At 50.6% G+C, this 14863-nt stretch overlaps 1 protein-coding gene across 3 annotated transcripts in view; it reads left to right on the forward strand.

Annotated features, from left to right (window-relative positions):
- MYLK (myosin light chain kinase) overlaps window positions 1–14863 on the forward strand; it is a 208256-nt gene that overhangs the window by 83796 nt on the left and 109597 nt on the right. For all 3 annotated transcript variants that reach the window (XM_069732600.1, XM_069732601.1, XM_069732602.1), the window contains 2 exons: window positions 9083–9199; window positions 12075–12149. In XM_069732600.1, the coding sequence (XP_069588701.1) occupies window positions 9083–9199; window positions 12075–12149 (192 nt within the window). The remainder of the gene's footprint in view (window positions 1–9082; window positions 9200–12074; window positions 12150–14863) is intronic.

The raw sequence follows: 14863 nt of genomic DNA on the forward strand, positions 1-14863 counted from the left end.
TTGTCTAAGGGTCACTTCCGTTTTTCTGTCTGTCTTTCTGTCTGTCACGGATATTCATTGGTCGCGTCCTCTGTCTGTCATGGAAACCAAGTCGCTGATTAGTCGTGGCAAAACGCCCACGATCATTGTCACGACCAATCAGCGACCCCTTATTCTCCAGACTTCTGCCCGTTATTCTCCAGACTTCTGCCCGTTATTCTCCAGACTTCTGCCCCTTATTCTCCAGACTTCTGCCCCTTATTCTCCAGACTTCTGCGCCTTATTCTCCAAACTTCTGCCTCTTATTCTCCAGACTCCTGCCCCTTATCCTCCAGACTCCTGCCCCTTATCCTCCAGACTCCTGCCCCTTATCATCCAGACTTCTGCCCCTTTTCCTCCACACTCCTGCCCCTTATTCTCCAGACTCCTGCCCCTTATTCTCCAGACTCCTGCCCCTTATTCTCCAGACTCCTGCCCCTTATTCTCCAGACTTCTGCCCCTTATTCTCCAGACTCCTTCCCTTTATCCTCCAGACTTCTGCCCCTTATTCTCCAGACTTCTGCCTCTTATTCTCCAGACTCCTGCCCCTTATCCTCCAGACTCCTGCCCCTTATCCTCCACACTCCTGCCCCTTATCCTCCACACTCCTGCCCCTTATCCTCCACACTCCTGCCCCTTATTCTCCAGACTCCTGCCCCTTATTCTCCACACTCCTGTCCCTTATTCTCCAGACTCCTGACCCTTATTCTCCAGACTCTTGCCCCTTATTCTCCACATTCCTGCCCCTTATTCTCCAGACTTCTGCCCCTTATTCTCCAGACTTCTGCCCCTTATTCTCCAGACTTCTGCCCCTTATTCGCCAGACTTCTGCCCCTTATTCTCCAGACTTCTGCCCCTTATTCTCCAGACTTCTGCCCCTTATTCTCCAGACTTCTGCCCCTTATTCTCCAGACTTCTGCCCCTTATTCTCCACACTCCTGCCCCTTATTCTGCACACTCCTGCTCCTTTTTCGTCAGACTTCTGCCCCTTATTCTCCAGACTTCTGCCCCTTATTCTCCAGACTTCTGCCCCTTATTCTTCAGACTTCTGCCCCTTATTCTCCAGACTTCTGCCCCTTATTCTCCAGACTTCTGCCCCTTATTCTCCATACTCCTGCCCCTTATTCTGCACACTCCTGCTCCTTTTTCGTCAGACTTCTGCCCCTTATTCTCCAGACTTCTGCCCCTTATTCTCCAGACTTCTGCCCCTTATTCTCCAGACTTCTGCGCCTTATTCTCCAAACTTCTGCCTCTTATTCTCCAGACTCCTGCCCCTTATCCTCCAGACTCCTGCCCCTTATCCTCCAGACTCCTGCCCCTTATCATCCAGACTTCTGCCCCTTTTCCTCCACACTCCTGCCCCTTATTCTCCAGACTCCTGCCCCTTATTCTCCAGACTCCTGCCCCTTATTCTCCAGACTCCTGCCCCTTATTCTCCAGACTTCTGCCCCTTATTCTCCAGACTCCTTCCCCTTATCCTCCTGACTTCTGCCCCTTATTCTCCAGACTTCTGCCTCTTATTCTCCAGACTCCTGCCCCTTATCCTCCAGACTCCTGCCTCTTATCCTCCACACTCCTGCCCCTTATCCTCCACACTCCTGCCCCTTATCCTCCACACTCCTGCCCCTTATTCTCCACACTCCTGTCCCTTATTCTCCAGACTCCTGACCCTTATTCTCCAGACTCTTGCCCCTTATTCTCCACATTCCTGCCCCTTATTCTCCAGACTTCTGCCCCTTATTCTCCACACTCCAGCCCCTTATTCTGCACACTCCTGCTCCTTTTTCGTCAGACTTCTGCCCCTTATTCTCCAGACTTCTGCCCCTTATTCTCCAGACTTCTGCCCCTTATTCTCCAGACTTCTGCCCCTTATTCTCCATACTCCTGCCCCTTATTCTGCACACTCCTGCTCCTTTTTCGTCAGACTTCTGCCCCTTATTCTCCAGACTTCTGCCCCTTATTCTCCACACTCCTGCCCCTTATTCTCCAGACTTCTGCCCCTTATTCTCCACACTCCTGCCCCTTATTCTCCAGACTTCTGCCCCTTATTCTCCATACTCCTGCCCCTAATTCTCCAGACTTCTGCCCCTTATTCTCCAGACTTCTGCCCCTTATTCTCCAGACTTCTGCCCCTTATTCTCCAGATTCCTGCCCCTTATTCTCCAGACTTCTGCCCCTTATTCTCCAGACTTCTGCCCCTTATTCTCCAGATTCCTGCCCCTTATTCTCCAGACTTCTGCCCCTTTTTCTTCAGACTTCTGCCCTTTGTCCCGGCAGCTGAATATCGGCTCATGGGCAGATCCTGACTGATGGCCGCTGGTTCTTCAGAGCTTCTTTGTCCTCCCATTTTTTAAGGATTGAGTACAGGTTCTCAGTTGGACTGAGATCTGGGGAGGTTCCTCATTGTGGACCCAAAATATGAATGTTTTGTTCCCCTATTACTTAGTTCTCACTTTTGCCTTGTGATCTGGTCTCCGTAATGGTGGAAAAAGCATCATCCCCACATTGTCTTAGATGATGGTAGATGTTTTGTTGGAGGCTTAAATCCCATTCATTATTCATCCAGCCCCTCTATTGCCCCAATTATAACCTCCGCCCCCCCTCACCCCCATGCCGCCATTACTACCATGTGGCAGAGCGGCCGGTGGTGCGCAGCTCCCTGATACCAGCGCGGTCCTGTAATAGGAGCCATCGGGGTAACACGTCCATTCATGACATTTCTTCCTCCTGAATCTTCCCCATCACCTGTGAGTGACATTACTGAGAAGTGGAAGGAACCGCAGACACTCAGCCACAAAGTGGAGACCCCGTAACGTTAGAGCGGGGGGCCGAGTGCTGAGGAGCAATAATGTCATCACCGCCCTGCTGACCCCATAATGGCAGAGTCCAGACCTCCACTGGTATCAGCACAAACCCTGCACCTGCCGGGAGCTTGATGGCCAAGCAGCTGCATGCAGCCGTACGTCACCAAGCACAATGCCGAGCGTCGGATGGAGTGGTGTAAAGCCGCCACCACTGGACTCTGGAGGAGACGTGTTCTGTGCAGTGACGGATCACACTTCTCTATCCGTGTCTGATGGAGGAGTCTGGGTTTGCTAATTCCAGGAGGACGTTACCCCCTGACTACATTGTGTCTATGGATATAGATAAAGGAACAGAGAAGCCCCCGGAGGTGGATGTTGGGGGCACATACGTTTCTACATGTACTGTAAATCGATGATGTCGCATGCTGCTGTATACGGTGGTGATCTATATTGTGTCTCTTCTGTGTTTTGTGATTAGTATTTATCAGTCTCACTGCTGCTGTCCTGGTATTGGGGTCTTGCACCCTCCCCTCCATTACAGCATCTGCACCCCCATAACTTCCCAGGGCCACAGCTGTGAGGGTACAGGGGGCATGAGCTCGTGCTGGGGGCGCTTTTCTTTGGCCGGTGTATGTAGGCACAGGCGGCAGTGCCCTTTGCCCGGGTGAAGCCTGGCACAGCTCGGACCACTGCGCAGATGCCGCAGCTGCAGCAGGTTCTGATTTGTGGACCAGAGACATTTCCTTGGTTCATGTCGTTAGAGAGTTAATGCCATAATCGTTCCCCCCAGTGATTTCTGTTGCGGTCGGTGAGGTCTGTGTGGAGGAAATACCAGATGATAGGAAGATCTGGACTGTGGCCCAACATGAAAGTCTGAGACCTGATCCTTATCTCATGTCCCGGGTTCCTGGCTGATTACTGGTTCCGGGGCTGCTCGCTATCACTGTGTGTGGCTATGTGGGTGTATACCCTGCTGTTTGTAATTGTGGAACTACAACTCCCAGTCTACTTCTTCCCATCCCAGCTGTAAACTCAGCCATCGGCATCGGCTGTGACCCCCAACTCCTTCGGGGACCCTCTATCTGAATGCAGACGAGTCCGGACCCAGAAACCAGAAAATTCTTCAAAAAAAGTCCAACTTCTGCTACTGACCCGTGTATCTAATCCTATCATGTTTGATACCACCACCCGTATCTAATCCTATTGTATCTGATACCACCTCCTGTATCTAATCCTATTGTATCTGATACCACCTCCTGTATCTAATCCTATTGTATCTGATACCACCTCCTGTATCTAATCCTATTGTGTCTGATACCACCTCCTCGATCTAATCCCATCATGTTTGATACCACCTCATGTATCTAATCCTATTGTATCTGATACCACCTCCTGTATGTAGGCACAGGCGGCAGTGCCCTTTGCCCGGGTGAAGCCTGGCACAGCTCGGACCACTGCGCAGATGCCGCAGCTGCAGCAGGTTCTGCTACTGACCCGTGTATCTAATCCTATCATGTTTGATACCACCACCCGTATCTAATCCTATTGTATCTGATACCACCTCCTGTATCTAATCCTATTGTATCTGATACCACCTCCTGTATCTAATCCTATTGTATCTGATACCACCTCCTGTATCTAATCCTATTGTGTCTGATACCACCTCCTCGATCTAATCCCATCATGTTTGATACCACCTCATGTATCTAATCCTATTGTATCTGATACCACCTCCTGTATGTAGGCACAGGCGGCAGTGCCCTTTGCCCGGGTGAAGCCTGGCACAGCTCGGACCACTGCGCAGATGCCGCAGCTGCAGCAGGTTCTGATTTGTGGACCAGAGACATTTCCTTGGTTCATGTCGTTAGAGAGTTAATGCCATAATCGTAATACCACCTCCTCGATCTAATCCCATCATGTTTGATACCACCTCATGTATCTAATCCTATTGTATCTGATACCACCTCCTGTATCTAATCTTATTGTATCTGATACCACCTCCTGTATCGAATCCTATTGTATCTGATACCACCTCCTGTATGTAATCCTATTGTATCTGATACCACCTCCTGTATGTAATCCTATTGTATCTGATACCACATCCTGTATCTAATCTTATCATGATTGATATCACCTCCTGTGTCTAATCCTATCATTTTTGATACCACCTCCTGTATCTAATTCTGTTGTATCTGATAGCACCTCCTGTATCTAATCCTATTGTGTCTGATACCACCTCCTCTATCTAATCCCATCATGTTTGATACCACTTCCTGTATCTAATCCTGTCGTATCTGATACCACCTCCTGTATCTAATCTTATTGTATCTGATACCACCTCCTGTATTGAATCCTATTGTATCTGATACCACCTCCTGTATGTAATCCTATTGTATCTGATACCACCTCCTGTATCAAATCCTATTGTATCTGATACCACCTCCTGTATCGAATCCTATTGTATCTGATACCACCTCCTGTATCGAATCCTATTGTATCTGATACCACCTCCTGTATCAAATCCTATTGTATCTGATACCACCTCCTGTATCGAATCCTATTGTATCTGATACCACCTCCTGTATGTAATCCTATTGTATCTGATACCACATCCTGTATCTAATCTTATCATGATTGATACCACCTCCTGTGTCTAATCCTATCATTTTTGATACCACCTCCTTTATCTAATTCTGTTGTATCTGATACCACCTCCTCTATCTAATCCCATCATGTTTGATACCACCTCATGTATCTAATCCTATTGTATCTGATACCACCTCCTGTATCGAATCCTATTGTATCTGATACCACCTCCTGTATGTAATCCTATTGTATCTGATACCACCTCCTGTATCGAATCCTATTGTATCTGATACCACCTCCTGTATGTAATCCTATTGTATCTGATACCACCTCCTGTATCAAATCCTATTGTATCTGATACCACCTCCTCTATCTAATCCCATCATGTTTGATACCACCTCCTGTATCGAATCCTATTGTATCTGATACCACCTCCTGTATCAAATCCTATTGTATCTGATACCACCTCCTGTATCGAATCCTATTGTATCTGATACCACCTCCTGTATTGAATCCTATTGTATCTGATACCACCTCCTGTATGTAATCCTATTGTATCTGATACCACATCCTGTATCTAATCTTATTATGATTGATACCACCTCCTGTATGTAATCCTATTGTATCTGATACCACCTCCTGTGTCTAATCCTATCATTTTTGATACCACCTCCTGTATCTAATCCTATTGTGTCTGATACCACCTCCTCTATCTAATCCCATCATGTTTGATACCACTTCCTGTATCTAATCCTGTCGTATCTGATACCACCTCCTGTATCTAATCTTATTGTGTCTGATACCACCTCCTGTATCTAATCCTATTATGTTTGATACCACCCCCTGTATCTAATCTTATCATGTTTGATACCACCTCCTGTATCTAATCCTTTCGTATATGATATCACCTCCTGTATCTAATCCACGATAATGTGTGATATTGTTTGCGTGGCATATCTAAACTTATGATTTTCACAGAGCTATAGGGGAGATCAGAGCAACATAGGATCTTATCCCAGGAGTATGGCAGGCGATAAAATCAAGGTTACACTCACCTTTTATGAGTATCTGTCAGGAAATCTTCACTTTTAGTCATGAACTTGCAGCCCTCTGTCACCCCCTTACCCTGCTGGCCAAAAAGGGTATTGAGAAAGGATAAGAAAAAGAGTGCAGCTGCTTTGTTATGTTGAATATTGTGGCACGTGATGTGAAGGGATATATATACACCGCCGTTTCCTGATAGGAACATATATATGCCCCAATCCAGTCACCATAAAGTCCCCAACACGACATAAATACAAAAACTATGCTGCCACCACCGACCTCTTATAGGTGGATCAGACACCTGTTTGGTAATGTGAATTTGCGCGGAGTACGTGGCGGATCACTTATAGAGCAAGAAGAATGAGGCTAGCAAATTTATAAAAAATCGGCAGTGTTTACAAAAGATACAAATATTACAAAAGAGACAAAATACAAGTATCTACAAACAGTTATGAAATAAAAGGGATGAAAATACAAAACTTACTAAATCTCACTCACAGGTATAACTTGTCGATAAAGGGGAGGAGAGATTCCATAGAAATGATCCAGTACCACAGGATGGTGCCCAGCTGTCTCTCCTGGCTCTGAATGCATGCCAAAGATGGACGTTCTTGTTTTATGCTTTGACCATAAAGCTAAGGCTTCCCACTTTGCTGACCTCACATGTGGGCTGTTTTTTTGGAGGTGCACAAAGCTTGGAAAGTTGTGGATATCTCAGTTTTTTCATATCTTTGGCCTGGAATCTCCCAGGCCAACGATATTGCCATTATTTTTTTCCCCTGCGATTTTACCGTTCTTTAGAGTCCACACACAGTATGTCTGTGATTTGCTGGTGGGCAGAAATACATTTCCGGGGTTTCTGATGGCCTTAAATGCTGCAAAACGCTGCCATGCGTAACTCCAAGTGCCCAGATCCTGGAAATCTAATTTTCATGTTTCTAGGATTAATGTGTTTTATTGAATTTGACTGTGAGTATTTTGCTTATAAGACTAAGGAATCTTTTGGGGGGAAACACATTCAGCTCTGCCAGTTGGCAGGCATTAAATACTTACATTCCACACAGACCATTTGCCTGAAGGGAGGGGATTTTGGTCCTACAGAAACCAATGAGTAGTCCAGCTCTGGTTGTATCCTGAACAATGGAAAATAATTCATATTTTCCTAACAGTATCTATAAAGCATGTAGAAAAATGTCTTAGCAGGAAAGATTGCTAGTATAGATACTTGTGGTCTTTCCTGATGAAGAAGTCTTTTGTACTTTGAAACGCATAGAATAAACCACACTCCATTTGACAATCTGGGATTATACGTCTCATCATTGATCAGCAAGCGTGGAAATCATCCACAAACCTATCCTTTCTTTCCTGGATAAACTTATGATTTGTAATAATATCTGCTAAAACTGTATCTAATCCAATCATGTGTGATACTGTTTGCTGAGCCATGTATCTAATCCTGTGTGGCACTATCTGCTGAGCCGTGTATATAATACTGTGTGATACTTTCTGCTGAGCCGTGTATCTAATTCTGAGTGATGCAGCAAGTATATGAGCCGTGTATCTAATCCTGTGTGATCTGTCTGCTGAGCCGTGTATTTAATTCTGTGTGATACTTCTAATCCTATTTGATACTGTCTGCTGAGCCGTGTATCTAATCCTGTGTGATACTGTCTGATGAGCCATGTATCTAATCCTCTCGTGTGTGATACTGTCTGCTGAGCTGTGGATCTAATCCTATTTTGTGTGATACTGTCTGCTGAGCTGTGTATCTAAAAAACTGGAAGGAAAGTAAAAGCGCAATAGGGTCTTATCTGGGTATTAAGAGATCCCTCTAATCAGATTTTACTCACCAGGTAGAGCCCAAACACCGGCTCATGGAAATATTAGCTGCGGCAGATCCAGCGGTCTTCCTGACCAGCGAGAGTAAAAAAAATAAAAAAATAAAAAATGGGATAAAAAGGTGGATTAACTCTGCGCTGCTTGAAAGATAGAAGTCCAAATGGATATTTAGATGAAAAAGTGGCCTTATGACTCAGGAAACCTTTTGTGGTTACTTTTGTGGTTTCCTGATGGAGTCATAGTACTCTGAAACGCATTGAATAAAGCCACTTTTTCATCTGAATATCCATTTGGACTTCTATCTTTCAAGCAGCGCGGAGTTAATCCACCTTTTTATCCCATTTTTTTGAGCTGTGTATCTAATCCTATCCTGTGTGATACTGTCTGCTGAGCCCTGTATCTAATCCTATCCTGGGTGATACTGTCTGCTGAGCTGTGTATCTAATCCTATCCTGTGTGATACTGTCTGCTGAGCTATGAATCTAATCCTATCCTTTGTGATACTGACTGCTGAGCCCTGTATCTAATCCTCTCCTGTGTGATACTGTCTGCTGAGCCGTGTATCTAAGCTTGTGTGATTATGCAAGTGTATGAGTCATGTATCTAAGCCTGCGTGATGCTGCCAGTGTAAGAGCCGTGTATCTAATCCTATCTTGTGTGATACTGTCTGCTGAGCCGTGTATCATCCTGCGTGATGTGGCCAGTGTATGAGCCTGTCTCTATGCCCATGTGGAGGGGTTTCCTCGGCACTGCTCGCAGGGGCGGCTGCTGACCCCTCTGTCTTGTTGCAGGGCCGCTGTGTTCTCTCACCATTGAGAAGACGTTCCCAGAGGACGGAGGACAGTACAGATGTGCGGCCGAGAACTGCGCAGGAAGAGCCGACTGCACCTGTAATGTGACAGTGGAAGGTGAGCGGCGCCGTCCTGACCCCGCACATCCGCCTGACCCCGCACATCCGCCTGACCCCACACGTCCTCCTGACCCCGCACGTCCTCCCGACCCCGCACATCCACCTGACCCCGCACGTCCTCCCGACCCCGCACATCCGCCTGACCCTACACGTCCGCCTGACCCCACACGTCCTCCTGACCCCGCACGTCCTCCCGACCCCGCACATCCGCCTGACCCTACACGTCCGCCTGACCCCGCACATCCGCCTGACCCCACACGTTCTCCTTACCCCGCACATCCGCCTGACCCCGCACATCCGCCTGACCCTACACGTCCTCCTGACCCCACACGTTCTCCTGACCCCGCACGTCCGCCTGACCCCGCACGTCCTCCTGATCCCACACGTCCTCCTGAGCCCGAACGTCCGCCTGACCCCACACGTCCTCCTGACCCCACACGTCCTCCCGACCCAGCACATCCGCCTGACCCTACACGTCCGCCTGACCCCACACGTCCTCCTGACCCCGCACGTCCTCCCGACCCCGCACATCCGCCTGACCCTACACGTCCGCCTGACCCCGCACATCCGCCTGACCCCACACGTCCTCCTGACCCCGCACGTCCTCCCGACCCAGCACATCCGCCTGACCCTACACGTCCGCCTGACCCCACACATCCTCCTGATCCCACACGTTCTCCTGACCCCGCACGTCCTCCTGACCCCCCCACATCCTCCTGACCCCGAACGTCCGCCTGACCCTACACGTGCGCCTGACCCCGCACATCCGCCTGACCCCACACGTTCTCCTGACCCCGCACATCCTCCTGATCCCACACGTTCTCCTGACCCCGCACGTCCTCCTGACCCCCCCACATCCTCCTGACCCAGAACGGCCGCCTGACCCCGCACATCCTCCTGACCCCGCACGTCCTCCTGACCCCCACATGTCCTTCTGACCCCACAAGTTCTATTGGCCCCCCTCCTCGCACGTCATCCTGACCCCGCAGTCCTCCTGACCCCCCCACATCCTCCTGACCCCACACGTCCTCCTGACCCTGCACGTTCTCCTGACCCCGAACGTCCGCCTGACCCCGCACATCCTCCTGACCCCACACGTCCTCCCGACCCCGCACATCCGCCTGACCCTACACGTCCGCCTGACCCCGCACATCCTCCTGATCCCACACGTTCTCCTGACCCCGCACGTCCTCCTGACCCCCCCACATCCTCCTGACCCCGAACGGCCGCCTGACCCCGCACATCCTCCTGACCCCGCACGTCCTCCTGACCCCCACATGTCCTTCTGACCCCACAAGTCCTATTGGCCCCCCTCCTCGCACGTCATCCTGACCCCGCAGTCCTCCTGACCCCCCCCACATCCGCCTGACCCCACATGTCCTCCTGACCCCACACGTTCTCCTGACCCCGAACGTCCGCCTGACCCCGCACATCCTCCTGACCCCACACGTCCTCCCGACCCCGCACATCCGCCTGACCCTACACGTCCGCCTGACCCCGCACATCCTCCTGATCCCACACGTTCTCCTGACCCTGCACGTCCTCCTGACCCCCCCACATCCTCCTGACCCCGAACGTCCGCCTGACCCCGCACATCCTCCTGATCCCACACGTTCTCCTGACCCCGCACGTCCTCCTGACCCCCCCACATCCTCCTGACCCCGAACGTCCGCCTGACCCCGCACATCCTCCTGATCCCACACGTTCTCCTGACCCCGCACGTCCTCCTGACCCCCCCACATCCTCCTGACCCCGAACGGCCGCCTGACCCCGCACATCCTCCTGACCCCGCACGTCCTCCTGACCCCCACATGTCCTTCTGACCCACAAGTTCTATTGGCCCCCCTCCTCGCACGTCATCCTGACCCCGCAGTCCTCCTGACCCCCCCCCACATCCTCCTAACCCCACACGTCCTCCTGACCCTGCACATCCGCCTGACCCCACACGTCCTCCTGACCCCACACGTTCTCCTGACCCCGAACGTCCGCCTGACCCCACACGTCCTCCTGACCCCACACGTTCTCCTGACCCCGAACGTCCGCCTGACCCCGCACATCCTTCTGACCCCGCACGTCCTCCTGACCCCGCACATCCTTCTGACCCCGCACGTTCTTCTGACCCCGCACGTTCTTCTGACCCCGCACGTTCTTCTGACCATGCATGTCCTCCTGACCCCCACATGTCCTTCTGACCCCACAAGTCCTATTGGCCCCCCTCCTCGCACGTCCTCCTGACCCCTCCCACATCCTCCTGACCCCCACACGTCCTCCTGACCCCCTACCCACACTTCCTCCTGACCCCACACATCCTCCTGACCCCACACGTCCTCCTGACCCCCTACCCACACTTCCTCCTGACCCCGCACGTCCTCCTGACCCCCCACGTCCTCCTGACCCCGCACGTCCTCCTGACCCCGCACGTCCTCCTAACCCCACACGTCCTCCTGACCCTCATGTCCTCCACATCTGTCTGCATTCATACAGGCTTCATAGTGAAGTACTAATTGTGCAGGATAACCCCCATCATCTGTAATCCCCCCAGTGCTGACAGTGACGCTGTATGTGATCACGGTACGGTGAAATAATCCGCGACTGCTGTCAGTGAATGTGTCTGTCGGGACCTCCAGATATTCAGGTCACAATTAAAGCTCCTCTAAACTGACAGCAAAGGGAAGGAAAAGAGGTGAAATATTAGACAGCTGCTGAATTAGTGGAGATTGACGAGACCTGAAGTGTCCGTGGGAGGTTGGGGGTGCCCCGGAGTGACAGGCAGGTGAGACTGATGGCAGCCTGCGGGATCCAGGCGATCCTTCACCACGTGACATCACCGACTCCTCATCCTCGCGCCTCCTCTGATAGCTCTCTCTTTTCAGATACTTCAGGAAACACCGGGATAAAGAAAATGAAGAAACCGAAAAGTAACGCTGTGCCCGCCATCATGTCAGAAAGTAAGTGACCCCCTGAGAGAGAAAGCAATGAAATCACATAGAAAGTAAGTGACCCCCTAACTACATATAACAGAGCAAGCAAAAAAAATGGAACAGAAAATAAGTCAACCCCTGAGAGGGCAAGCAATAATAATCACATAAAATGTAAGTAACCCGAAAGCAATTAAATCACACAGAAAGTAAGTGAACCCCTGAACAAGCAAGCAATGAAATCACACACAAAGTAAGTGAACCCCTGAACAAGCAAGCAATGAAATCACACAAAGTAAGTGAACCCCTGACAAAGCAAACAATGAAATCACACAAAGTAAGTGAACCCCTGAAAGGGCAAGCAATAAAATAACACAAAGTAAGTGAACCCCTGACAAAGCAAGCAATGAAATCACACAAAGTAAGTGAACCCCTGAAAGGGCAAACAATGAAATCATCAGAGAACGTAAGTGACCCCCTGACTGCGTATATCAGAGAGCAGCAAGAAAATCAGCAGAGAAAGTGATTTTGCAGAATCAGCTGCAAAAAGATTATTCTGTCGCATCCTGTGAAATGTCAGTGGCATCCTATATAGCTGAAAAACTGCAAATGACATCAAACCACTTCTGTTACCGGGGTCGTCTCTCTCTATTACCGGGGTCGTCTCTCTCTATTACCGGGGTCGTCTCTCTCTATTACCGGGGTCGTCTCTCCCTATTACCGGGGTCGTCTCTCTCTATTACCGGAGTCGTCTCTCCCTATTACCGGGGTCGTCTCTCTCTATTACCGGGGTCGTCTCTCTATTACCGGGGTCGTCTCTCTCTATTACCGGGGTCGTCTCTCCCTATTACCGGGGTCGTCTCTCTATTACCGGGGTCGTCTCTCTCTATTACCGGGGTCGTCTCTCTGTTACCGGAGTCGTCTCTGTCTATTACCGGGGTCGTCTCTCTCTATTACCGGGGTCGTCTCTCTCTATTACCGGGGTCGTCTCTCTCTATTACCGGGGTCGTCTCTCTCTATTACCGGGGTCGTCTCTCCCTATTACCGGGGTCGTCTCTCTATTACCGGGGTCGTCTCTCTATTACCGGGGTCGTCTCTCTCTATTACCGGGGTCGTCTCTCTCTATTACCGGGGTCGTCTCTCTGTTACCGGAGTCGTCTCTGTCTATTACCGGGGTCGTCTCTGTCTATTACCGGGGTCGTCTCTCTCTATTACCGGGGTCGTCTCTCTCTATTACCGGGGTCGTCTCTCTCTATTACCGGGGTCGTCTCTCCCTATTACCGGGGTCGTCTCTCTATTACCGGGGTCGTCTCTCTATTACCGGGGTCGTCTCTCTCTATTACCGGGGTCGTCTCTCTCTATTACCGGGGTCGTCTCTCTCTATTACCGGGGTCGTCTCTCTCTATTACCGGGGTCGTCTCTCCCTATTACCGGGGTCGTCTCTCTCTATTACCGGGGTCGTCTCTCTATCACCGGGGTCGTCTCTCTCTATTACCGAGGTCGTCTCTCCCTATTACCGGGGTCGTCTCTCCCTATTACCGGGGTCGTCTCTCTCTATTACCGGGGTCGTCTCTCCCTATTACCGGGGTCGTCTCTCTCTATTACCGGGGTCGTCTCTCCCTATTACCGGGGTCGTCTCTCTCTATTACCGGGGTCGTCTCTCTCTATTACCGGGGTCGTCTCTCTCTATTACCGGGGTCGTCTCTCCCTATTACCGGGGTCGTCTCTCCCTATTACCGGGGTCGTCTCTCCCTATTACCGGGGTCGTCTCTCTCTATTACCGGGGTCGTCTCTCCCTATTACCGGGGTCGTCTCTCTCTATTACCGGGGTCGTCTCTCCCTATTACCGGGGTCGTCTCTCTCTATTACCGGGGTCGTCTCTCTCTATTACCGGGGTCGTCTCTCCCTATTACCGGGGTCGTCTCTCTCTATTACCGGAGTCGTCTCTCCCTATTACCGGGGTCGTCTCTCTCTATTACCGGGGTCGTCTCTCTATTACCGGGGTCGTCTCTCTCTATTACCGAGGTCGTCTCTCTGTTACCGGAGTCGTCTCTGTCTATTACCGGGGTCGTCTCTCTCTATTACCGGGGTCGTCTCTCTCTATTACCGGGGTCGTCTCTCTCTATTACCGGGGTCGTCTCTCTCTCTATCACCGGGGTCGTCTCTCTCTATTACCGAGGTCGTCTCTCCCTATTACCGGGGTCGTCTCTCCCTATTACCGGGGTCGTCTCTCTCTATTACCGGGGTCGTCTCTCCCTATTACCGGGGTCGTCTCTCTCTATTACCGGGGTCGTCTCTCTCTATTACCGGGGTCGTCTCTCTCTATTACCGGGGTCGTCTCTCTCTATTACCGGGGTCGTCTTTATTACCGGGGTCGTCTCTCCCTATTACCGGGGTCGTCTCTCTCTATTACCAAGGTCGTCTCTCTCTATTACCGGGGTCGTCTCTCTCTATTACCGGGGTCGTCTCTCTCTATTACCGGGGTCGTCTCTCTCTATTACCGGGGTCGTCTCTCTCTATTACCGGGGTCGTCTCTCTCTATTACCGGGGTCGTCTCTATTACCGGGGTCGTCTCTCCCTATTACCGGGGTCGTCTCTCTCTATTACCAAGGTCGTCTCTCTCTATATCACCATTACACACTGAATGGGAAACCACTGGGTAAATCTGACAGGGAGAAGGACTTGGGGATCCTAGTTAATGATAAACTTACCTGGAGCAGCCAGTGCCAGGCAGCAGCTGCCAA

Source organism: Ranitomeya imitator, chromosome 7 (assembly GCF_032444005.1).
Source record: "Ranitomeya imitator isolate aRanImi1 chromosome 7, aRanImi1.pri, whole genome shotgun sequence".
Lineage (NCBI taxonomy): Eukaryota > Metazoa > Chordata > Amphibia > Anura > Dendrobatidae > Ranitomeya > Ranitomeya imitator.